The following is a 26,048-nucleotide window of genomic DNA, read 5'->3' on the forward strand; positions in this document are numbered from 1 at the left end:
TGGTTTTAGGCCTGGCCTAGCGGAGGTTGAACCGCTATACACAAAGGTGGTTTTGGAGGAGCCTTTTACATTCTGATGTATAGCATGTTGTGGTACGCTGGGGCCTTTGGCACTGGTCGTTTGAAGCTGAGGTAAAACTCCCAGGCTGTGTCTACACTGGCCACTTATTCCAGAAAATCAGCCGCTTTTCCGGAATAACTTGCCAGCTGTCTACACTGGCCCCTTGAATTTCTGGAAAAGCACTGACAATCTACTGTAAAATCACCAGTGCTTTTCCGGAAAAACTATGCTGCCCCTGTTCGAGCAAAAGTCCTTTTCCAGAAAACTGTTCCGGAAAAGAGCCAGTGTAGACAGCACAGATTTCTTTTCCTCAAAAAAGCCCCGATCGCGAAAATGACAATCGGGCTCTTTTGTGGAAAAGCGCGTCTAAATTGGCACGGACTCTTTTCCAGAAAAGCATCCTGCCAATGTAGACGCGCATTTTCCGGAAATACTTATAACGGAAAACTGTTCCGTTTTAAGCATTTCCGGAAAATCATGCCAGTGTAGACGTAGCCCCACTGCCTTCAGTGGCATGAGAGCTGGGACAGTGATGAGCACTTTTGAAAATCCCACCCTTCGCCACCACTGAAGGCAACAAGTCTTTCCATTGGCTTCATTTGGCTTTGGATCAGACCTTAATTCGGGGTTGGTAGAGCCACTTTCATTTATTTCAGTGGGCATCAGGTTGGGCCCTAAGGGCGTAATAGTACAAGGTACTGAGCACCCTCAACGCCCATTCATTTCAAGGCAGGATTGAGCCCTGAGACTCTCCTTGACCTCTTACTTCTGCTTTGGAGCCAACCAGAAGAAATGGAGCAAGACGTGAAGGTGGGTTTAAGCACTGAGGCTGTATGTACCCTGCAGAGGGAAAGGCTGATTATAGCCCAGGCAGGCATACCCATGTTAGCTTTCATCTCGCTAGCACGGGTAACAGCAGTGGTGCAGAGATGGCAGCATGGGCTACCAATGGAAGTATTTACCCAGGGTCCTTGGAGGGCTTGTTTTCTGGTTTCCAGCCCATGCTAGATCAAAGCTAACACAGATATGCTTAGCCAGGCTACAATCAGAGCTTCATTCAAATCCAAATGCCCCTTTGTCCAAACTTTCCTTCTTTACTTGATTTAGGGCTGGGACAAGTCACCGGGAGCCACTCCATTGACTTGAAATGCACTTGGAATGGGCCTGTAATTCCACTAGGGATTAAGAGAGCTAAATCTGCAGGGACATTCCATGCATTTTATTTCCCTTTACCACCCTTTCACAGCCTGCCATCTCTTGCAGGTTAATGGTGACCAGATGAGAGGCAAGCCAGGTCTGACTAGTGATCAGAACCGTCGTCGCCTCTTTGGGGTAGGGGAGAATGCTCTGTCGAATCTCTGCGCAGGTCAAGGAAAGCCACTGCACTCAGCTGCAGTCATGAGGAAGCTGTGCCACTCTTCTCCCTCTGTAGCAGATGGCCATTCTACTTCATTGGCAGTCCTGTCACTTTCTCCCCTTGCTTCTCCCAGGATTCAGCAACACATTGTAGAAGCTATTTTATGTTTAGCTAGAAGCCATCTTGTATATCAAAAACCATTTCAGCTTTTCTCTCAAGCACGTAAACCAGAGTGAACTTTCTGTCACCCCGTGAGAAGAGGCCTACAGGATGGGCTATTGGTATGTGTTAATTGGGCTGGTTGGGACAGGAGATGTACTCCCTCGTACCTGTCCGCCATCTTGTTGATAAGGCTTTGTTTTTCCAAATTTAATTAAGGATTTTTGTAATTGGATGCCCTGACGTCAGACTGTTTGGCTAAGGGTATAAAAATACTAGAATTGATTGTATTAGCAGCCTTACTGGGCCCGGCTCTGCTGTGACCACGTTTGGCTCATGCTGTGCTTTATTAATTAATAAAGCTGTTTAGCTGCCTAAACACAAAAAAGCGTGTTTTTGCTTCAACAACGTGAATGTTGCTATGTGGTAGGGGGGTGGGGGAGGAAGCTGGAATTCGGTGACAAAACAGCATTAAGCTCATCTATTGAAAGAAGTAGGGAACAAAAAAGGACCTACAGTTGTTTTCTGATAGGGGAGATAGTAGTGTTGGCAGCTCCCTCAAGCTCTGTGGCAGGTGCACTGGGTGGTTAAAAGTCTCAGAGGGGTAGCCTGTAACTTTAAAAAAACAGTGAGAGAGAGAGGGGGGGGGGGGTGCCATGAGCTTTCATGGGCAAAACCCACTTCCTCAGAGGAGTGGAGAAAAAAAGGGGGGACCTCTTCTTTTTCTGTTATATATTAGGAGGTTCCCCCCTTTTTTTTCTCCACTCCTCTGAGGAAGTGGGTTATGCCCACGAAAGCTCATGATACAGTTTTTTTTCTGTTAGTCTCTAAGGTGCTACAGGACTACTCGTTTTTTTAGGGTGGTCACAAGAGAGGGTAGCTGTTGCTAAGCTGCCAGAGACCATTTTTGCTGACTCTGTTGTGTATCAATTCTCAACGAGGGCTCCGGCCTGCAAGACGCTGAGAACTCTGGCTCAGGTCCAGCACAGCATTTAAGCTTAAGTCTCTTCAAGGCAGCGAAGTTAAAGGTTGTTTTGCTGCCAGAGTGCCAAACACGGGACAGAATCCGGCCCAGTCCTGCAGGATGCTAAGCGCCTGACCTCCCATTGTCTTCATTCAGAATTGAAGGTGCTTCTTCCTTCTTGGAAAGTACCAAGCAGCTTCTAGGGTCTGGGCTCTAACAATTGGCTCTCCGTGGGGGTCAGGAGGGTCACTTAAGGAATTATGCAGGTCCATTAACAATGAAGACATAGAGAAGGTCACAAGAATGGGGAACAAGGGAGCTTTCTATCCAACTGCTGATTCCTGAGGCATTTTCCCTGGCGTCACTGAACCTTGAGCAGAAAACAGAGTTGCAAGAGCAGCTAAAATGATCAATCAAATATGTTCATGTTAATGTCAAACTCCGGTAGGAAAAACATTTAGCCCTTAGGCTGGTCTCCTTTGAACCTGGATGACGCTGGTTTAATTGCCCTTTGCTGCAGGAGTAAATGCTAGCTAGCATGGTGTCAAATCAGAATCAGGTCCTTGGAAAACCGGTTTGGAAATGCAAGTTACGTGCCAACAATATGGTACTTGCAAAGGCCATAAGGCAAGATACCAACAGCCATTTATTTCTGCGAGACTGGTAGGAACGGCCGTGATGTGCTTCTTTAAGTGATATAATCATAAATAATACAGGTTTGTCCCTTTTATAACACTTCTCTTCCAGGGTTGCCAGTGTTACACATTGGGGTAGGTATTATCCTGATTTTACAGACTGGAATTCAAATAGTTAGGGCCTAATTTCCAGAAGTGCCGAGTGTGTCCAGCTCCTGTTGCCTTCCGCTGGCGTTGTGATGCTCAGCCCTCTGAAAATCAAAGGGTCAGAATTTTTCAAAAGAGCTCAGCTCCCATGTAGGCACTAAAGTAAATGATCAGCTTTTCCCAAGAGCTCGGCATTCTGGGTCTTTTGAAAATTTGTCCCTAAGTGTCAGAACGAGTGATGTCGGAGGATGAGCGTTTTTAAAAATCTGAAACAAAAAACAGGACTACGTAGCACTTTAAAGACTAACAAGATGGTTTATTAAGTGATGAGCTTTCGTGGGCCAGACCCACTTCCTCAGATCAAATAGAGGAAGAAAATTGGCACAATCATAAATTACCAAAGGATACAATTAAAAAAAATGAATACATTTTTTTAAAATTATATCCTTTGGTGTATATATGGTTGTGCCAATTTTCTTCCACTATTTGATCTGAGGAAGTGGGTCCGGCCCACGAAAGCTCATCACTTAATAAACCATCTTGTTAGTCTTTAAAGTGCTACGTAGTCCTGTTTTTTGTTTCAGCTACACCAGACTAACACGGCTACATTTCTATCACTTTAAAAATCTGGCACTTCTGTAGGTACCTGAATGGGAGCTGAGCTGAAAATCTGGCCCCCGTTGTGTTTGCGCAGCACTTGTGGAAATCTGGTCTGAAATGATTTGCTCGAGACCATGCAGAGTCACAGACCGAAATGGAACCCCAGGGCTTTGTTTACTAGCTGACTGCTCTAACTGCTCAACCACACTCCTTCAAATGAGTATTATTTCCCGTGAACTGGGCACTTGGTAATGTTCCCTTTTTCCTTTCAGACCTGTCATGGAGGTTCCAACTGACCAGCCTTTCACCGAAGAGCAGGCTCGGCTCTACTTTAAGGACATTGTCTTGGGCATAGAGTACTGTGAGTACTATGATCAGTGGCACCTTTGCAAAGTATTGCATTGACCTACATTCTTGTTTGAAGCCAACCTTTTAGTCATGGTGAGCAGGCAGGGGAGTAAAAGGATTCTCTCTGATCTTATAGAAAGGGTTTTGCAAGATTGGCAATGACCCATCTCAGCCTGGATTTGTATGGGCCGTAGCACCGTTATTCACTGGCAGACGCTCTTTCAAGTGGCCCTGTGAAAAAGATTTGCTACTTTTTTTTGTTAACACTCTCGGATAGAAATTGGAGGCTTTAATCCTTGCAGCTGCACCAAGCTCAGCTGAAGCCAGGAAACAGCATCTGCAAAGATACAGGCGAAGAAAGTCAATTAGCTTCAGCTGAAGTGAACTTGCTGCGCTTCCAGCAGAGCTGTGGGGGAAGCACTTGCCAGTGGCAGCTGGAAGGCTTCTGTCCTTGTCAGCTCCCTTGCACCACAGCTTGGTGACTCACCGTTACTCACGGCCGTGGCACGGGGAGAACACGCCGCCTCCTTGCTCGCCCTCCCAGCTGGTGGCTCCTGCATTTCACAGACTCCTCAGTCAGCATCTAGACAGTGTAATGGCCTAGTGTGCAATTCATTCATGTTAGTAAACCAGAGAGTGTGTCTCTCCCTCTGCCGTAGCAGATGGCTTCCCAAGAGCTCTCATCTAAGATCCAGCTCTACAGAAGGGCCAGATTTGATCCTTAAATGGTGATCAGGGGATTTTCCATGGCATAGCCCTGCTGGCATAAAGATAACGGAGGCAGCTCCTGTGCCAGCTGCCCCACCCTGAAAGTGAGGGAGGAAGGGAGCAGTGAGTGGTTGTACGGGGGGTGCCCTGTGCTAGTGGGGTAAGAGCAGCCCTTGACTGACTAGCTCTTACTGAGGCCAATGCACTCTGACTTCTTGATGCTCCTTCTTTTTCTGCACCGAGGGGAGCTGCACTGTCTAAGCTAGCCATTCGGTTTTTGCACCACACACATCACCATGCCATCTGCATCTCTGCCAATTCATCTCCTCTCTTCCTTGTGAGCTGCTACCCAAAGTTCATTATCTACGTGCAAGAGAAATATCTTCCTGCCTGTCTGGGCTTCTCCATTTAAGACTTTCTTCTCTGATGCAAATAAAATTGAGGAAGGCATCAAAAAACGATTTACTAAAAGAAACTACACTTGCCAACTCCTTTCCCTCTCTCTCCTCCCTCCCCCCCCCACTCCCCCGGGGTATGTCTACGCTGCAGAGATTTTTTTTGGAAAAACGGCCATTTTTCCGAAAAAACTTCACTTACGTCTACACTGCAATTGCATTCTTTCAAAAAGGAAAAAAAATCAAAAGAACAGAGGGGTTTTCCCGACATTGGTAAACCTCTTTGTATGAGGAAAAAGCCTTTTTCCGAAAGAGCTCTTCCAGAAGAAGGCGTATGTGGACGAGGAAGAGGGAGTTCTTTCAAAAGAAGAGGAAAGAGGAAAAAGCACAGGTGCCCTGGAGGCCATGCCACCAGTAGTAATCACAGCTTAAATGTGAGAGAGAGTTCATTCAGTGTGGACACTCTTTCGAAAAAGCAGATCGCTTTTTCGATGTGCTGTGGCAGTGTGGACGCTCTCTTTCGGAAGAAGTTTTTTTGGAAGATCTCTTCCAGAAAAGCTTCTTCTGAAAGAAGCCTGCAGTCTAGACATAGCCTGGGGGTAGGCAGCTCCGGCTCTTCCCCCTGTCCCTCCCCTGACCACCAAGAATACCGTGGGCCAAGGCTAAGCCAGCCCCAGCTCTCCTTCTCCCCCCCCCGCCCCACTCCAGCTGCCGGGGAGAACTGGACCAAGGCTGTGGCAGCTCTGGCTCTCCATGTGGCCCCTAGGGAGGGCCAGGCTAGGAGTGGATGGGGCTTGGCTCCTGTGGACACAGATGATGTGATAACATCATTCTGTTGTCCCGCAGGAAAACTGATATATAGCGAGAGAGAGAGAGAGAGAGTGCTTGAATACTGCAAGTACCATGGTGTTAGTCTCCATCCCTAGAGGTGTTTAAGTCTCGGCTTGACAAAGCCCTGGCTGGGTTGATTTAGTTGGGATTGGTCCTGCCTAGAGCAGGGGGCTGGACTTGACCTTCTGAGGTCTCTTCCAGCTCTATGGTTCTATGATTTTAATTATCTACCTCATTGTGTGTGTGTGTAACTGCAGCAGGTTCCCTTTCTTAGCTAGACTTCTTAATATTATTTCACTATTGCTGAGGTTTGCTGTACCTATAGGGAAAATCAAGCTGAAAAGTCTGTGGTGCTGATTAGCATACAATGGTGGCCCTTCGCAACCTGCCAGATTCACATCAGCTAGGGATAGGTACGCTGGGATCTTTCCATTCCTTTTTATTTCTCTCTACTTCCTAGAGGAATACCTGGAAATGGCAGATTACCAAGCTGCAGTTGAGGGTTGGTTTGTTTGTTTGTTTTTTATAGCCAGAACTGGACATACTAATGGCCACTCTTCGACGCCCCTTGGTAGCATTTCATGACTGGAATGAATATGGTTGAACAATCTCTCTGGCCTGGCCATTGCTGTACCAAAGGGTTTAAGCCCAGGTCTTCCAGGGTATTTAGGCCTCTAACTCCCATTGACCTCAGTGAGAGGTAGGCACCTAAATACTTTGGAGGATCTGGGTTTCAGAGGGTTAAATTCATTCTGCTCCACAATGGGAAAAATTAGAGGGAACACTGACCCTAAGCTGGCCACTTCCAGGAGGGCAGGTAGGGAGCCTTCCTTAGCCCTGCTCCATCGCTGACCAGGAGCTGCTTGAGGTAAGCGCCGCTTGGCCGGAGCCAGCTCTTCTCACCCCACACACGGCGCCAGCCCTGAGCCTCTTTCTGGAGCCAGCAGCCTGCACCTCCTGCCACTCCTCTGCCTCAGCCGTGAGCTAAGATCCCTGCAAACTGTGCGGCTGCCTATGTAGCGCCACGCCGGCACTCCAGCCTGACCCAGCTCCTGCCATGGCTTGGACAGACCGACCTTCATCCGGCCTCTTCCGTGGCCTGGCCAGCCTGATGCCCTAGTCCCAACCCTGGCATTGCCTGGTCCCCGAGGTCCAACCCTGGCATTGCCTGGCCCCAGAGGCCCTCTGCTGCGGCTCCATAGCCCGGGTTCCATAGTCCTGCTGTCGTGGCCCAAGTGGCCTGACCCAGAGACCCTCCTGCTGGGGCCCAGGAGCCCCCCTGCCATAGCCAGAGCAGCCCAGACCCAGAGTCCCCTTGCCATGGCCTGGGCAGCCCTGAGCTCCTCAACTCCAGCTTCACCCCAGAGCCCACTCCCCCATCTGGAGCCCTCACACTCTTACACCCTAACCCTCTGCCCCATGTCTGAGCCCCCTCCCACACTCAGAACCCCTCGGGCTCTCCCCTGCCACATTAATTCCCATCTGTGCGCAAATATGAAGGGGATGTGTCGCCCATACCCGCCACACTGGGGCTCATAAGAAAATTAATTCCACTCAGGGGTGGGAAAAATTAGAGGGAACTCTGGCACTGAGCCCCTGTGCTCCAAACCCCTTCCTGCACCCTTAGCCCATGCCCCAGCTCCAGTGAAGGTGAGGAAGAGCCAGGGCACGATGAAGGAAGGGGCCTCAGAGAAGGGACAGGGCAGGGCCTCGGAGAAGAGGCAGGGGGCGAGGCAAGGGTGTTTGGGTTTGAGTGACGAGACAGCTGGCAACTCTAGTGGGGCCAGGATTTCCACTCTAAAGACCTGATCTTACAGCCTTCAGGTCAGTAGCTTCATTGACACCTTCAGTAAAGGGGTCTGTGGGCTGCGTTGTGATACCCTCACTCAGACTGAATCACACCTACCAGGTGCAAGCTGTGAGTAGTAAGTCACAGTCAAAGTATTAGCCCATCAGGCGCCTTCTAGATATGTAACCAAACCTGTTTTGCTTCCGTTGAAATGTTTCCCACTGTTTCCACCCGTAGAAAAATCGGTTTGTCTTACTGAACAAGAGGAACTCCTCTCTAATGCGCTTCCACAGATCGTTGGGGGGGTAGTTGGGGAGCAGGGCTGACGGGGGAGATTTAAAAAGCAAAACCAGCCTTGTCAGTCAGAAGGAAATGTATTATTCTGTCGTATGGACTCAGAGTCTTGTCTGCCTTCAGTTGCCTGGATCTCAGAAAGACACAGAGAGCTCTGCTGGTCTCTCCGTACCCTGAGCAAAGCTTTTACAACTGAGCAGGCTCTGACAGGGTAGCTGGAATGTGAACGTCCCTAATGAGCACAGCAGACCTTGCTGAGATTAAGGCAGATCATTCACAAGGCCACATTCCTATCACACACTGCAGTATATTAGCTGAAACTACAGGAACAATACCAGCCACTGAATGGAAGCGGAGTACTCACCGTCAGTAGGACTGCAGCGGGAGTTAAAGCTGAGGGGTCTATGGTTGTTTTTCCAATAGAATGTATAGGGTAGAAAACCTGTGATTTGTGGTGTTTACGTCTCTATTAGGATAATGCCTCAACAGAAATCGGGGACCTGTTTTGCTTGGCACTGGGTCTTCGTATAGTAAATGACTAGAGCCTTGCAAATCCCTGAATATCCGCTTTATATCCGCAGGTATCCGTGGGTGTGGACATGTGCAGCTCATTTCTGCAGCTACAGATGCAAATTTTGTATCTAGAACCTTGTGAATGCGTGGCTATCCACTGTATATCCATGGGTATCTGCATCCGTGGACGTGGTTGCAGATATCCCTGGATCGTTAATGCAGAGACAGATACCAATTTTGTATCCCCGCAGGGCTTTCTAAATGACAGCCACTGCCCCCAACATATTTACAGTCTGAAAGACATGTCATACAAAGTGGAGGCGGGGAGGTGAGATGAGACAGAATAACAAAACCAAACACTATGTTTCGGTAGTGATAACAGCAAAGCCCACAGGATGTTTCGAGTTAGGCTAGTGGGTAACCATTTGTTTTATTAGATTGAAAAGTTAAGAAATGTTCTCTGTTGCAACTGCTGTGTAATTACAGAGGAAAGTGCCCCATTTGTGCATGCGGAGGGAAAGTGTTGCCAGGCAATCCCAAGATTGCAAGGTAATTTTAATGTAAGCACACGTAATTGTTAGGTGATTTGCTTGGCTCAAGCACCAGGCAGCTGTTTTAAGCTCCCAATGTTCACAGCAGTAACTGCATCATTGCTAGTTGTGTTTTATTAAATTAGATGTTAAAAACTGGATTTTTTGTCACAAACGGGAATGTATTAATCAAGAACAATATGCTGCTCGTTGTATGTAAGGCATTCTTTTCTAAATGAAAAATGGCAATGACTGAATACAAGCCTGCCTAAGTAATGCTGTAGAAACATGGGCTTAAGTTAATTATTGGTGCCTCTCACAGTGTGGGCTGGCCCTATAAGAGCATTGGGTTCAGCCCCAGCTGTGCCTAATTATCAGGTGGTTGGGTTGGTGTCCATGCATTGCCCATTGGGTGCTTGGGATTGGAGCTGCCTATAAAGCAGCATTTCTCAAACTATGGGAAAAGAATACCGGGCCTGAGGGTGGCTGCCGGTAGGGGAGCATAGCGGGGCGGGCTGGTAGGAGGTGGCAGCGGGGGGAAGGGAGAACTGGCTGCCAGGAAGAAGGGTTGGGGGCAGCGGGGCTGTCCCGCAAAGATCAAGGCAGGCGGGTGGGCGGCCGGTGGAAGCAGGGTTAGGGGTAGCAGGGCTGTCCCCTGGAGATCCAGGTGGGTGGGCGGCAGGCGGCGGAAGCAGGGTTGGAGCTAGCGGCACTGTCCTGCGAAGATCCAGGCGGGCGGGCGGCAGGAGCAGGGTTGGTGGCAGTGGGGCTGTCCCATGGAGACCTGGGCGAGCGGCCGGCAGAAGCAGGGTTGGCGGCAGTGGGGCTGTCCCACAGAGATGGGAGGGGGAGGGGGGGAGCGGGTGGCAGGAGCAGGGTTGGCGGCAGTGGGGCTGTCCCACAGAGATGGGGGGGAAGGGGGGAGCGGGCGGCAGAAGCAGGGTTGGCGGCAACGGGACTGTCCCACAGAGATGGGGGGGGAAGGGGGGAGCGGGCGGCAGGAGCAGGGTTGGCGGCAGTGGGGCTGTCCCACAGAGATGGGGGGGAAGGGGGGGAGCGGGCGGCAGGAGCAGGGTTGGCGGCAGTGGGACTGTCCCGCGGAGATGGGGGGGGAAGGGGGGAGCGGGCGGCAGGAGCAGGGTTGGCGGCAGTGGGACTGTCCCGCGGAGATGGGGGGGGGCAGGTGGCAGAAGCAGGGTTGGAGACAGTGGGACTGTCCAGCAGAAATCGGGGAGGGCAGGCGGAGGAACCAGGCCTGGATGGGGGGCGGGAGGGCTGGCCAGGGGAGAACAGGAGGAAGAGGACGGGACCAGCTGCGGGAAGCAGGGCTAGACGGGGGCAGCTGGGCTGGTTGGGGGGGTCGTTGGGGCTGACGGGGGAGATTGGTGGGAGGCGGGGGGTACTGGCCGCCAGAAGCAGGGCTGGATGGGGGCAGCAGGGCTTCACTGGGAGATTGGGAGGAGAAGGGGTGGGGAGAGCGGGACTGACCTGGTCACATGCAGACCCTACAGACCCTGGCAGAGGAGTGAGTCTGCCGGGGGGTTCCATTTTGCCCCCCCCTTCCACATACCCTCCCTGGAGTAGTTGCGAACTGCCTGGCAGGTAGACGCACTCAGGCAGCGTGAGCACATCTACCAGCCAGGCAGTTCGTAGCTAAGGACTGATAAACCTAATTATAATAAAACTTACCTAATTAGAAAATACCAGGCATTTTATATGTCCAGTATTTTCTCAATTTGTTTCTCAGACAAAACCCTCCAATACCAGATTGTCCGGTACAAAACCGGACACCTGGCAACCCTACCCTTCCTTGCACCCTCCCTCCTAGACAGCTACCCTACGCCCAGTCTGCTCCTGCTCCCACCTCCTGGAGTGCCCATGCAGCGCCAGGTCCCCCAAGCCCTGGCCCAGGCTGGGCGGAGGATGCAGCCGGGTGAAAACTGAAAATTTATTCATTTTTCATTCTTTTTTTTTTATATGTGTTTATATTTTTGGGCTGCAAAAAACAGTACTAAAAAAACCGGGTTCCAACTAAAATAAAAAATTTGGGAAACCCTGATCTAGCCAGATTTCTATCCATCTTACAGTCCATTTATCCAATCCATATTCCCTTAACTTGCTGGCAAGAATATTGTGGGAGACTGTATCCCAGTTCAGCAGATCACTTCAACACATGCATAACTTCAGACACATCAGTTTCAAACACATCCTCATTGCACGGGGCCCCTCTCGAGGAAAGCAGCCCTGGAACTCAGCAAAGCCCCATATCCATGTGCTCAAGTGCTTTCCTGACATGGTAAAGTCACTTCCTGAACGGGGAGTGAAAGCGCTCTGCCATGGGCGCAAGTCGCACTGAAGCCAACGAGCATTAACCACGTGCTCAGGTATTTTGCTGAGCAGGGAGGAGAGGATGTTGCCCAATCAGCCAGTTTTGTGAGATCCCGTTGTAACTCTTTGCAGTCAGCTGTGGACTTAACTATATTGAGTCATTTTGTAGTGCAGGTTGGCCCTCCCTGGTCCGGCACCCTTGGGACCTGGGTGGTCCCGAAGGAGGGATTTTGCCGGATCGGGGGAGGTCATTTCTGCCTCCCTGCCACTGGCCCCGCAGCCTGGCTCTGCTCCTGGTCTGGCCTCCTGCAGAGCTCCCTACATGCAAGCAGCCCTGCTGCCCTGCCACAGCAGCCCACAGACCCACCACTGGGGCTTCCGGCTTCACCGCGGCAAACCACTGCCAGTACTCCCGGACCCGCCAGTCCACCGTCCTGCTGCCCGGACTCCCACTCCCCTCCCCCTTCCCACAGCAGACAGCTGCTCCGCTGCCACAATTCCCAATTGTCAGCCCTACCTGGGCAGCACCAGCCCTACTGCCGGGACTCCTGGCTCTGCTCACCCTGCTCCAGCAGCCCCACGGTCTGGCCCCACCGCAGCAGACCGCTGTCCCAACGAAGCCTGCTGAAATTCCGGCTGCCCTGCCACCGGCTCAGCTGGACTGCCGCCCCACGGCAGGGATTCCAGCTGCTAGCCTCCCTGCAACCAACATGGCTGGGTTCCCGCCCCTCTTGGGGCTCCTGCCTCTGGCCCCCCGATTGCGTCGTTGTGGTCCAGCAGCAGCTGTGGTGCTGCCGGACCACAAATGTTGCCAGGGAGTCCTGGTCAAGAGAGGTCCAACCTGTATCTGCAAATTTTGCCACCTCACTATTTACCCCTTTTTCAAGAGTATTTATAAATGTAACAGCACTGGTCCAAAAGCAGATCCCAACAGCACAACGCTCATTCCTATTCTTTTTCCCCCCATCTTGTGAGTGAAGTACCCTGCAATGTTTTCATGATGATCTAACAGTCCTTCAGTGACTTGAATGGCCAGCCTTTTGGATTCTTAATCACTTGCCTCCCTCTTTTTAGAACAAACTCCTTGCCCCAAAGGCAAGGCTGCAAGCAGTTCAGACTCTCTTGCATTTAAGAACTGCCTCTGGAGCCAGGGCAAGAGCTTTAAGCAGACCTTTGGTATGAAATCCAGGGGTACAGACTTGGGGGGGAGGGGCTACTGCCCTATGCCCCCTCCCTAAATGGCACCTTTGAGTACTGGCTAGCAATAGTAGAACCCAGAATAGCTGTAAATAGGAGGGACACAAAATTTCAAACACAGTTAGAAATGTCTAAAACAATACATGAAAAATCTACAGAAAAGTCTACAGAAAACCCCATTGATTTACTTACAGTATTTAATTTTTGCTATCTCAGATACAGTGGGTTAGAGGTTTGAATCCCGATGACAGCAAGTAAGGTTTCTCTCAGATTGACTTAATGCTAATTTTCTTATCAATAACTTAGCTTTAAATTGGTTTGCTGAATGAAGATTAATTTGATGTCCTGCAGATTTGCTTTGGCAGGTGAACCATGGAAACCAGCACCAGATAAAATTCATAATAGAGGGAGGATGGTTTTTCCATAACTGTCAGGCTGCCGTCTCTTAACAAGAAATCACTCTCTTGCTGGGAGCTGATGCTAGTGTGCTAAAAAGAGGGGAGAGCAATACTAAATCTGTTTCCAAATTGTATATAAGAGTGTGTATGTACATGTGTATATATATGTGTGTGTGTGTGTGCGCGCACACAGAGGCTGGGTCTACACAATAGCCTTTTTTCAGAAAAAGCTATGTAAATTGCACCACGGAATTTGCATAGCTTTTTCTGATTGTCTAGACGGGCGCCAAATGGCAGAAAAGCCTCCTCCTTTGGAGGAGCTATTATTCCTCATAGAACGAGGTATTCAGGGCTCCGTGAAAGAGCGCATTTGCTCTTCTGCAAAAAAAAAAAAAAAGAAGAAGAAGAAGAAGAAGAAGCAGAAGAGCAAATATATTCCCTGGATTTGGCGGGGCTTTTCTGGGATACCTCTGGTATCCCAGAAAACCCCCACAGTCTAGACGTACCCAGATCCACATGTGCACATTTGAGGTAAGGGCGATGAGAGAGAAAAGGCTTATTATACAAATTTGCACCAAACCATCCATTTGTCAATAGGAAGTTTGATATGCCTAGCAGAGGCAATACTTCTTTTGAAGCATGAATGTTCCTGAAGTCCTTATTTGGGCAAAGCTCTAGGACTTGGGGATTCGGCCGTGTCTGCGTGTGCATGTCTGTGTATTCAATTACTGCACTTGCAAGCCAGACATTATAATTTAAACTAAACTCTTAGTGAGTCAGAATGCTGATTCACTCTCCAAGGACCTGCTTTAATGAATGAAGCTTTTGCCGTGATCTCATTGTTTGTTTGGTCTCCTTGGATTTGGAATAGAGAGCATCATACCTTAAGGAGTCATGGATATTTATATTACACAAGCCTTGGCAAATCATTAGATGGGGAAGTATGAGATCCAGCAAATCCAAGTGTGCTGTTTCTTTGTGATTGAAATGCCCCCCTCCCCCCCAGTTCCCTCTTCCTGGTTCAATCCTGTATTTCTTTTCCCAAGTTGCACTTTGTTAGTTGTATGGCAACTTTCAAGTCTGTTACTGAATGTCCAGGAAGGTGTGGATACTTGAAGGTGTTGTACTTGAGCAGAAACAGACTGCAGCATGAAATTGCAGAGCTGGACTTCATAGGCAAACTTAACACTATCAGACTGGGACTGATGAGAGACGGGCAATGGCTGGCTTACTGGAAAAAGTTATTTCCCCCCAGTGCTTTTTTTGTTTAAAAAAAAAAAAAAAAAAAGGTGCTCGTACTCCAGGGGAAAAGTTGTTGAGGGGGGAATAAAAAAGCCGGGGTGGGGCCAGCATTGCCCTTTTAAGAGCTGACTGTTGGACATTTGCATACAGAGGTACTGGTACACTCCGTTCTTTCCAGGTACCGGGCAGTGCCATCACAAAAAAAGCACTGTTTCCCACCTTCTGGTATGCTCACCTTCTTATCAACTATTGTGATTGGGCCTATGTCCACCATGACTGAATTGGCCTGGTTAACACTGGTCCTCCATATAGTAATGTAACACTCCCATCATTCTATGCATAGATCCCTACCAAACTGAAGTTTTCACTTCATGCCTCTGACAAAGTGGGTTCCAGCCCATGAAAGCTTATGCCCAAATGGATTTGTTAGTCTTTAAGGTGCCACAGAACTCCTCATTGTTTTTACAGAATTATAAACATGGAACTGTATGTGTTTATGGGTATAACTAGAACCTCAAATGTGACCCTGCTGAACCCTTCAAAATGTTGGGGTCAGACACCCAGATCAAGCCAACCCCTTACAGTTTTCATTGGGCACTTGAATCAATTAGCTTCATTCAAGAGCCTGATTCTGGAGTCTTTACACAGGCTAACCACCCCCTGGCTGTAGTGGGAGTTTTGCTATAGTAAAGATGAACTGCAGGATGTGTACCTTCGCTATTTATCTGCAAACACGGTGTCATGCCCCCTCATGCTCTATGAAAATTGGCTTATGAATATGCATAATTCAGATCTTTATGCAATATGTATCATGTAACTTATCAATTTGAATGTTATAATCTGCTGAATCAGTATATCCTATTTCTGTGCTTGTATCATTGTATCAAATATAACTGTGAATCTGATTTTAATTCCAAATGCGCTAATGACAGCCATTAGGGATCTTTAAGAAACATAATGGCTCAGTACTCAAACCAAAGACTTGCGAATAGTCTTCTTTGTCCTCTCATCCCAAACTGTGGTTGGTCCCTGAAAGACATGACCATGCCTCCTGGTACTGGAATCCATCTTGATTATGGTATTTTTCTCTGGGGAGGGAGAGTACTAAACCAAGGCTATGTCTACACTATAGCCTTTTTGTGGAAAAACATATTCAAATGAGGCTAAGCATGGAATATTGCCACACCTCATTTGCATAATTAATGAGCACCCGTTTTTGTGCAAGAGGCTTTTGCGCAAAAAGAAGCCATCTGCATGGCTCCTTTTTGCACAAGTACCCCCCTCTTGCGCAAGAGCCGTTCTTCTGGGAAAAAAATGCAGAAGAACGGCTCTTGCACAAGAGGGGGGGTTTGCACAAAAAGGAGCCATGTAGACAGCTTGCGCAAAAGCCCCTTGCACAAAAATGGGCACTATTAATTATGCAAATGAGGCACAGTGATATTCACGCTTAACCTCATTTGAACATGTTTTTCCGCAAAAAGCCTATAGTGTAGACACAGCCCAAGAGCTCCTACCCTGGGGAGAAGTCTATGTAAGGAATGGAAAGCTATTAGTTCTTTGTCTTCATCTGGCCTTTGAAACGGTCTCATCCACCCTAAGAGGATACACATGAAGAAACCTGGCAACAAAGAGCTCTGAAAAAGGCTGTAGACCCAGGCCGGAGTAAAGATCAACTCTGAGTTGAAGCATATTACTTGAGACAAGAGCAGCTGTTTAGAGTAAGAATTTGCATATAACAAGTTCCGTAGTGGATTAGAAATAGCTGGCGTCTTTTGTTCATTTTAACTTAGTAACTTATTTTGCTCTGTCTGTTTTTACTTGCAACCACTTAAATCCTATTGTTTATCCTTGATAAAGCACTTTTGTTTCTTACCAAGCCCAGTGTAAATAATTGTTACGTGGGGGGAGTAACCACTGTGCATATCTCTCATTCGTTGATAAAGGGGGCTGCCCTTACGAGCTTTCTCTGTGTAAAACTTTACACAGAGTAAGATGGATTTATTTGGGGGGTTGGTCCCTTTTGGGGGTTGGTTTCTTGGGTGCTGAGCCCTTATAGCTAAGCCTTTCTGGGGCTGAACTGATTCAATGTCTGTGGTGCTCTGCAGGGTCTGGTAACCCTAACTCTGTGTCTTGGATGGGGGAGACCAGAGCTTCTGGCCCAGCAGCACAAGGAAGGCGGGGAGCCTCAGAGGGCAGGAAGGCAGGCACGAATAGTTTGAGCAACACTCTGGGAGACAACCCCAAGAGGATTTCTGTGATCCAACCTGACACACGCACAATATTAATTTTACCTGGATCACAAGACGCTAAAATAGCTGCAGTTCCCGTGTGTGACATGAAGAAAATCCATTCTTTCTGCCACTTTTGCACTAGGAAATGCAGAGTCTCTCTTGATTATATTGGGAAAACCCACTTTGGTTACCAGAGGCAGGTCCATTGTCTGCTCCAGGGAGTCCCTGTCATCCGTGGGTTGAACTAGTGGGTCAGAAGGAGGAACAGGAAAAGATAATGAAGTGCAGCTAACACCTTGGGGAAGATACTTTTCCAGCAACACTGCCATCCAAAGCAATTCTCAGTATAATCTCCAGCCTGCCACTGGAGCCCTGCACTGTACACAAAACCCAGAGCAACCTATAAGTGCCTGTTGTGCTGATCAAAAGCTGGTTCTTTCAAGATAAGGCGGAGTCTTCTGGACCATCAATATGTGAGTATAATTCCCATTATCGTAAAAGGGGAGTTATGTAAATATATCAACGGAAGAGTCAACTGCAGTTTTAAGGGTATTCTCGGGACTATTATCAAGAGACAGTAAATTCAGATGCTGGTAGCATGGCAAGTAAAAGCCTTGGTGCGCATGGTCTTGTTTTGGATTTTAGCAGGTGCACATCCTGAATGACAAAGCTTGTTGGGTGGGCTTCTGCAAATGTGGCTGTAAGCTTGTAACGTGCATGAAGCAGGAAGGAAGGTCTTGTGGTTAAGACACTGGCCTGGAACTCAAAAGATTTGGGTTCAGTTCCTGGCTCTACCACAGACTCCCTGTTATACCTTCACAAGTCACTTAATCTCTCTGTGAATCTGTAAAACGAGGATAATGTTCTTTTGCTTTCCCCCACTTCTTGTCTGCTTAATTTGAAGACACAGCTGGGCCAGGACTGGCTTTTACTATGTATATGTACAGCACCTCACACTGTGGGGCTCTGGTTTCAATTGGGACCTCTAGGCATTGCTGAAATATAAACAATAAGAACATAAGCTTCAGGGGATAGCCGAGTTACTCTGTACAGGATAAACTTAAAAACAAGAAATGGTCTGGTAGCACTTTATAGATTAACAAAACATGTAGATGGTATCATGAGCTTGCATGATAGCCAGTGTTTGTGCATATTGTAATAAGTCTATTATGTCCTGTTTCTCCCTCCTCTCATTAAATGTTCTTTCCAACCTTGCTAAATATCTGTAAAATGTTGAATAGTAATAGAGATGTAGCCGTGTTAGTCTGGTCTTGCTGAAACAAAAGACAGGATTATGCAGCACTTTAAAGACTAACAAGATGGTTTATTAGGTGATGAGCTTTCGTGGGCCAGAGAAGTGGGTCTGGCCCACGAAAGCTCATCACTTAATAAACCATCTTGTTAGTATTTAAAGTGCTGCATAATCCTGTCTTTCATAAAATGTTGGTTCTTCTGTAGGAGGTTGTGGGCACTTACACCTAATCTGTGAGAACTGATTTGCTTATTCTAGGAATTCTAAGAATTCAGAGTTTCCAAAGAGTTCAGCTGCCCAGAGCTCCCATTATAAAGATGTGTGGCCATATTTTTGAAAAGCTGGCTCCTTATCCAGGTGCTGGTCCCTCCTGAAAATGTTGAACTATGTGACTTGCTCTGGGTCATAGCAATTCACTGTTAGACCAGTGAATGGAACCCAGAAGTCCAGATTCACAAATCCTCTGCATTCAGCACTAGACGAAATAGAAAAGGCGGACATAGTCACAGGAAGCAAGCCATGTCTCTACTTGTGGAGCTTCCTGGTATGTCCACTTGCTTTGGATCGTTCTTGGTGCCATTGAAACACTGCAAAGTGGCACAGAAGCCTTGCTTCAGAGAACAAGGTTTCGCTACAAGCTTTATCTGCTGCTGCAGCAGCTTCCTTGGTAGGGTGTTAAATCATTTCTCCACTACAGGGCTGATGTGAGGGTAATACTAAACAGACTGCAGCAGCACCATGTGGATTGCTTTTGCCCTTGAACAGTAACAGGCTTCTATTTTAATCGAATATAATTCAGCACCAGCCTTCGTAAATAGCATTATGTGCTAATGTGTTGCAATTTTTTTTAATGGAGTTTTGGAGAGTTAGTAATGAAATGCCTGGGCTCCGGGATTTCCAGCAGGGAGAGCAGAGAAGGAAGCTGTTCTAAAAGACAACAGGGAATAATCTCCAATTTCCGCCCCTCCTGCTTTTTGCTGCTGGCTGGTATAGATGAACAATTCTCAAATGCCTGCTTTCGACTGGCAAGCCCAGCCTGAATTATGGTCTGACACGTGGAGGTGTTTAGAAATGAGGGAAGAAGGGGGGTTCGTTTAGAGGTGAGTTTAGTCCTTGTGAAATGTGCTGCATTATCATCCCTGAAGGAGGGCAGGTTGATGGGCACTGGCAAAGGACCAGCACAGACTGATTTGCTCTTTTCATGCTTCATTAACATTAATGCAGCAGACAGGCAGAGTTGTAGGGAAGAGATCTGCAGTGAGTATCACCCATAGAGAAACCTGTGTCTATCCAGTAGCAGCCTGGCCACCTGATACCTGGGTCGTTTTCTTGCAGTCGCTCTCTGGAACTCATTGCCAGGGTTGTTTGGAAGACAAAAAGTATAACTGAGTTCAAAAAAAGAATTAGGTAAGTTCGTGGCTGTTAGCCAAGATGTTCAGGGATACAGCCTCATGCTCTGGCTGTTCCTAAGCCTGTGACTGCCAGATGCTGGGGCTGGAGGCAGGGGATGGATCACTTGATAATTATCCCATTCTGTATATTCCCTCTGAAGCATCTGGCATTAGCCACTGCCAGAAGACCGGATACTGGCCTACATGGACCATTGGCCATGCTCCAGTGCCACTCCTTGTACCCCAGTGTAGTGAAAGAGTACAGCCTAAGGAGGCTTCCCAGCAGCCCCCACAGGACACACACTTTGTGCAACAGTGGAGCAGCACGGTACAAGTTACAGTTGTCGTTCTTTTGGGAGTAGCCCAGGAGTGTTGCATCCTGGGGGAATGGAGTAATTGCTGAATGCTGACCTGGCTGGAGCACCTACAGCGATCCGAGGAGGATTGACAGCAAGGGTGAGGTTTGTGATGGTGATTGTGGAGGGTTTCCCATTTTGATGTGGAAGCTGTTTGGGTTCATCCGGGCCTCAGAATACCAATCTCCTGGACCTTTCTCAATGGGGACTCTGTCAGAATGTAGGATTTGACACTTGCTGATATGAGTCAAGAACAGCAAAATGTAGCACCCAACCCTTCCAGCTTTTCTGCATTAAAGTCCCACCGTGTCTCTTCAGGCCTGTCATTCATGAGCATAGAGACTCCACTCTTGAGGTGATGGCGTAAGCCAATGATTCCCAACCCTTTTCCCATGGAGGAACCCCTAAAATAATTTTTCATATCCCGAGGAACCTCTACCTATGAAAATGTTTGCTTGGCCAGAAAAAGTTGACAGCGGGGAGTGCAATTCAATTACTGCTAAATTATTGTCAAGAAAATGTATTTGTAAAGAGCTGTTACATACATATAATATATATGTGTCAGCTTACATTGTAAGAAAAAAATTACTTATTTATTCCACGACTTCTCGTAGAAACCCTGACGATGGTCTGTGGAACCCCAGGGTTCCGCGGAACCCTGGTTGGGAAACACTGGTATAAGCAATGGAAGAAGAGGGAGAGAGTCCAGTTGACAAAAATACTCCAGGGCTGTGTCTACATTGGCACCCTTTCAAGTAGGAATAAGGGATCTTCCGGAAAAGGGTTTATTTTCCGCAAGAACCTGCCTACACTGGCGCTGTTCTCCGGCAAAATCCCAAGCTGGAAAAAAGCGGCAGCCATGTTCATGCAAATGCCGCGGGGGATATTTAAATCCCCCGCGGCATTTGCAATTCCGAAGTGTCTCATTAGCATCCCTTTTCCGGAAAAGGGTGCCAATGTAGACACAGCCCAGGAGTTTTGGAGGGATGTGAACCAACCTAGAATTGATAAGCATTAGAAAAAAAAAAGTTTCTACACAGGAAGGTTATCTCATAAGTGCCTGCTATGTGGTTATTGGTATCTTCCTTGATACTTAACCCCCCGTCAGGTTTATGCTGTAGATAAACCATTGATCTGATCCAATATGTCAGGGATCATGTTCTTATTATACTAACGCATGAGTTAGATTGTCAGGGATTTGCACTATACAGCCATAACCGTATTTCCTCACTACTAGTATCAATTAGGTTAAAATGCATTGTTTTAAAAAAAAATTAAATTTGCAAAACAAATGCCTCTCATTTTGGTAGTCTCACAGGGTAGCAGTGTTAGTCTGTAACTTTAAAAACAATGAGTAGTCCTGTGGCACCTTACAGACTGACAAAAATATAGATAGTATCATGAGCTTTCGTGGGCAAAGCCCGCTTCTTCAGATGAGCTGGATTAAAAAAAAAAACAGGAATCCAGAATTTATAACACAAAAAAGAAGGGGGAAAAGTACCTGTTAATTGTAGTCCCGGTGCTAATGAGGCTAATTCAGTGAACTGGAAGTGTCTCATACTTAGCTGATGATGTAAATGAGGTGTTAAATGCAAGGAAGGCTGGCTTTATAATGCGACATCCAGTTAATGTCTTTGTTCAAGCCCAGGGAAACAGTGTCAGTTTTGCCTGTGAAAGTCAATTCTGCACTCTCTCTCTGTAATTGGTTTGTGAAATTTCTTTGTGGAAGAATGGCTAATGTTTAACCTGCTTGGGCACTCATTAATGGATGTAAATGTCCTCCCTACAGGTTTACGTGTTCCCATTTCTCATGTCTGACTTGTGTCCATTTATCCTTTATCTAATTTGGGGATGATTCAATTTTATGGAACCCACATGTAGGCACCAACAAGCTGATTTTCAGTTGGGAACTCTGCATCTCTGATAATCAAGCTCTTCCCGCAATGGGATAAGTTTTCCAATTTAGTGGACAGGTTTGACAATTCTGTGCCTCAGCTTCCCCGCTAGTTCTGCTTGCCTCTCACAAGGGTTGTTGTGAAACTCGGTTATTGGGTGTTTATAAGGGGTTTGGAGATTCCTGAAGGGTAGATGCTATAACATGATAAGAATTATTATTAAGGTCCAAATAGTGCCTGAATTGCTGCTATTTTCCCACAGAAGTAAAGGATGATGCTAATAAAACTGAATTTAACCAAGAGCTCCAGAAGCAGATTTCCCCCTGAGGGCTCTTATGGTGTTTCATTTTCATTATGAAGCAGCATTGATTTATTTTTTTTAAATCAGGTCTGTCAGCATTGAGACAGCAGAGCAACTGGAACATGGGGAGCTTGTTATAGTGAGCAGCCAATCTCAGTGCTAAAGCACAAAACAATTTCCAGCCAAAATGAACAAGTTAAACCATTTGTTTGATGCCTTTGACAAATCATCTCTATTCTGGGACATTTTTACCAGCAAACTGTGTTCCGACTGGGCCGCATCTGTGTTCATTGAGGATCAGACATATAATCTTTATACCGGAGTAACGGTGAATGCATCATTTGGCTGTCTCTGAGACGCCCAAAAGTGGCTGTTGCTCTCAGGATCTTGGGTCTGTGGAAAGTGTGAGATCAGGTTGCCATTCTACTCACTCTACTGTGGGTAGACATCAATCAAAAAGGTTTCTCAATGCTTGATACCAAAGCCAAGTGCCATGGTCCGGAGAACAGACCAACTGGTTTGTGGCTGGTTTGAGCCAAGTGCTCAGCTGCAGAGAACAGATGTCTCATTACAGCATTTGTCTCTGCTACAGTAGCAGAAAGTGATCAGTTAATGTTGGGTTCCTGTCTGCTGGATCAGGTGCACCAGACCAGTTTGCAGTGCAGGACTAAAATGCAAACTGCTTCACATTGTCTGGGAAAACCAGCCTCAGTTTTCTGTGTACAGCAAACAGTTGCCACATATCAGGTCTTTTGTGGAGAAAATAGTCATTTATTCATACCAGTGTGAGCAGAGGCGCTGTCCTGAAACTACTCTGACTTATGGGGTGGGGAATGCATGATCAGGACAAGATTGAGACGCCCTGCCCTGAACAGCTTTTATAAACTAACCAAAAAAGTAGATGGTATGTGTTTTGTTAGTCTATAAAGTGCTACCAGACCATTTGCTGTTTTTGAAGTTTATCCTGTACAAACTAATTCAGCTACCCCCTGAAGTTTTTATAGAGTCTGCAGGCACAAACTGAAGTACCAGTGTTCCCTCTCAACCAGTGTTTCCCAATTGGTGCTCTGTGGAACCCCAGGGTACCGCAAAGCGAAAGTAAGAGTTCCATGAGAACGCGGCATTGCCCCGCCCTCTCTTAAAGAGACAGAGTATTTTGCAGGGTTTTTTGTTCAACCAATTCTGGTGGGACGTTTTGTTTTGTTTTTTTGCTTGCCAAATTCTATTCTGGGGGTTCCTTGAAATTATTTTAAGCTGAAAAGGGTTCCATGGCCAAATAAAATCAGGAAACACTGCTCTAAACTGCACAGCCTCACAGCTGCTTCATCAGCCTTGCCCAGTCAGTCAGCTCCATGCATGGAACCCTGAGCCCCTGACTGGGTGGGGCTGATTAAACAGCTGCAGGGCTGTTCCCTACTGGTACTGCCTACAAGCAAAATGGGTTGCATGTCGAGGCTCCTGCTGATTTCCTGGCTAGATGCCTCACATTTGTCTCGAAGGACTGGGGAAGGGCTGGTAAGGACTTTCCAGCACAGGGTTAGATAAGAATGCGTATTTGTTGGTGAGTGTAGAGCTTCGTGTCTTTCTCTACCGTGTGATCACACAGCTCTGCTATCTTGTTGTTGGTTCATAGCTTTTAATACTTAACCAAGAAAAACTAGTATTGTTAATTTCCCTCACCTCGTGGTTGTGGGGATGATGAACATTGGGCCTAACATGACTGCCTTTAATTCCACACACTCTGGCTTGTGTTCACAGTGATCCAGAAGACAGCCTAACTCTGAGCACTTTGTGCTGATGAAATAGAGGGCCTAATATGGTGCAATTGTAAACAGGGTAATTTATTTGTACTGTGTATAACTATTACCAGCTCCCTTGTTGTGATCTTTCTGTGGCTCTGCCCTGGCAGTATGATACTCCAGAGCAGATCTGAAGCTAGTTCATGCTGATTAGCCCTTTGTTTTCAGGGCTGTTGGGACAGGATCTTTAGCTTTTTCAATTGAGCTTTCTCTTTATTTCTCCATACTGTGAGGAGACAACTCCAATGTATCCTGTCTCTGCAGCAGACTACAGACCTGCCCTGCAACAAATGTTTTGTACTGTAACCACAAATCACACCAATTTGCTGAAGTTTGGCAGCAAGCAAAATGACATGCAAGAGAACTCTTATCCCAGGTGATTTTCTGTTGCAAAAAAATTCCCCTTTGCAGCTCTTTAATCCGTAAGGCTTTGTCTACACTGCAAGGTTTTTGTGCAAGAAGCCTTTTGCAGAAGAGTTCTTGCTCAACAACTTCTTGGGCAAAAGCTCGTCCACATCACAAAGCACATTGCAAAAGCAATGTGCTTTTGCACAAGAGAGCATCCACACTGCATGGACACTCTTGCACAAGAAAGCTCTGGTGGCCATCAGAGCACCTGTACTTTTTCCGATAAGGGCTTCTTGCGCAAAAACCCCTACGGAGCATCCACACTTGCCTTTTTGCACAAGAGCTGTTGCACAAAAAGACATTATTCCTCATGGGGAGAGGAATAACTCTACCGGCAAAAGCCTTCTGTTCTGTCAATTTTTCTTGCGCAGAAACGTGCTTGAGGTATGGACGCTTCACCGGTTTTTGTGCAAAAACCTTGTAGTGTAGACATAGCCTAAGGGTTTCAATGCACGCAGTAGTCTCTGTTTTAAAGAGCAAAAGTCACAGGTCATTCTTCAGATGACCTCCCTATAAAACACAGCAGGGAGCTATAGGGCAGTTAACTAAATTGTGGGACTTTGTGACAAGTACGCGTTTACGTGGTCTTCAGCGTGCTTTCCACCTATGTCCTGAGAGATTGTTTTGATAGTCATTACTTTAAGAGAGCAGATGTCTTATGTTTTGTTATCACTTCAGCTGATACAGTTGATGGCTTTTGTCTCATACTATTTGCCTCCAATTTGTTTGCACTATAAAGTCACGAGTCATCAGTTGCAATCAGTTTTACAGTGTTATTATGGCCTGTATTAAAATTAGCGATGGCCCAAGCTAAATACTCCTGTTCTTTACAGAATTTCAGACCCGAATCCAAAGTTTGTAGCTTTCTCCCTTTCTTATTAGAATTAGCACCGCATTTTTGTTTCATTCATAAGAGATCTGGAATTTCCAGAATTGGCTGGTGGGGAAATGTTTTGAAATCTGGTGTTTATTGCTATTGTATGGACAAATAGTTCTTGGTTCTCTTCATAGGGCCTGAAATCACTGGGAATTGTTTTCACTGACTATAGTCAAGCCCCTATAGAACTATATGTTGTTGTTCCTTATCCACATTATCATTTGCACCCAGTGTATTTGACAGTAATGTCAGACCTGGGACAAAGAGCTCTGTTTGCTCCATTGAGAGTCCTTAGAAGAACTACCTGCATATGGGAGTGGATTTGCAGAACTCTCCCTGTGTTTGAAATAATGCTGCAAGGTCTTCAGGATGGAAAATTATATGTGGCTCACGCTAATGCAGAGGACAGATTTCTTTCATTCTTCAGGCTAGTCATTCAGCACCAAATTATCCGTTGTTGTTAAGTGAATGCACCATGGAAGTGAACAGAGCTCCTCCCGTGCACATCAGCAGGGCATTTGGCCTTCAATGTTTAGAAATGGTTCTATATTCATTTCTTTTTCTCATCGGGATGGCTTTGGCATATGTAGCAGGAGGTTATGTAGGGGAAAGGACGGAGGTAATAATGCAAATATCTTTGAATTCATCGGTATAATGCTCTTATTTCCCTAGATGCTAACTCCATGGGTGCTTCAGGGTTGGAACACCCACAGGAAAAAAAACGGGGGTGCTCAGCAGCTACCAACAGCCCCACAAATTAGCTCGCCCTCCCTCTCAGTAGCCCTGACAATCTGCTCCTTGCCCTTCCTCCCAGTGCCTCCCACCTGCCACGATCAGCTGTTCAGTGATGTGCAGGAGGCACTGAGGGGAAGCAGTGGGGACAGGAAGAATATGGGGAAGGGTGTGGGAGAGGGTGAAAGTGGGGCAGGGACTAGAGGGAAAGGATGGAGTGGGGGCGGAGCCTGGGGCAGAACAGGGATCTAGCACTCCCAGGAAAATCCCAAAGTCAGTACCTCTGGTTATTATAACAGGTTGAACCTCTC

The 26,048-nt window shown here is 47.1% G+C and overlaps 1 protein-coding gene across 4 annotated transcripts in view; it reads left to right on the plus strand.

Annotated features, from left to right (window-relative positions):
- Window positions 1–26,048, plus strand: part of CAMKK1 (calcium/calmodulin dependent protein kinase kinase 1) — a 207,420-nt gene that overhangs the window by 127,242 nt on the left and 54,130 nt on the right. For all 4 annotated transcript variants that reach the window (XM_075904382.1, XM_006136070.4, XM_075904381.1 and 1 more), the window contains exon 9: window positions 4,195–4,283. In XM_075904382.1, the coding sequence (XP_075760497.1) occupies window positions 4,195–4,283 (89 nt within the window). The remainder of the gene's footprint in view (window positions 1–4,194; window positions 4,284–26,048) is intronic.

Source organism: Pelodiscus sinensis, chromosome 21 (genome assembly GCF_049634645.1).
Source record: "Pelodiscus sinensis isolate JC-2024 chromosome 21, ASM4963464v1, whole genome shotgun sequence".
Taxonomy (NCBI): domain Eukaryota; kingdom Metazoa; phylum Chordata; order Testudines; family Trionychidae; genus Pelodiscus; species Pelodiscus sinensis.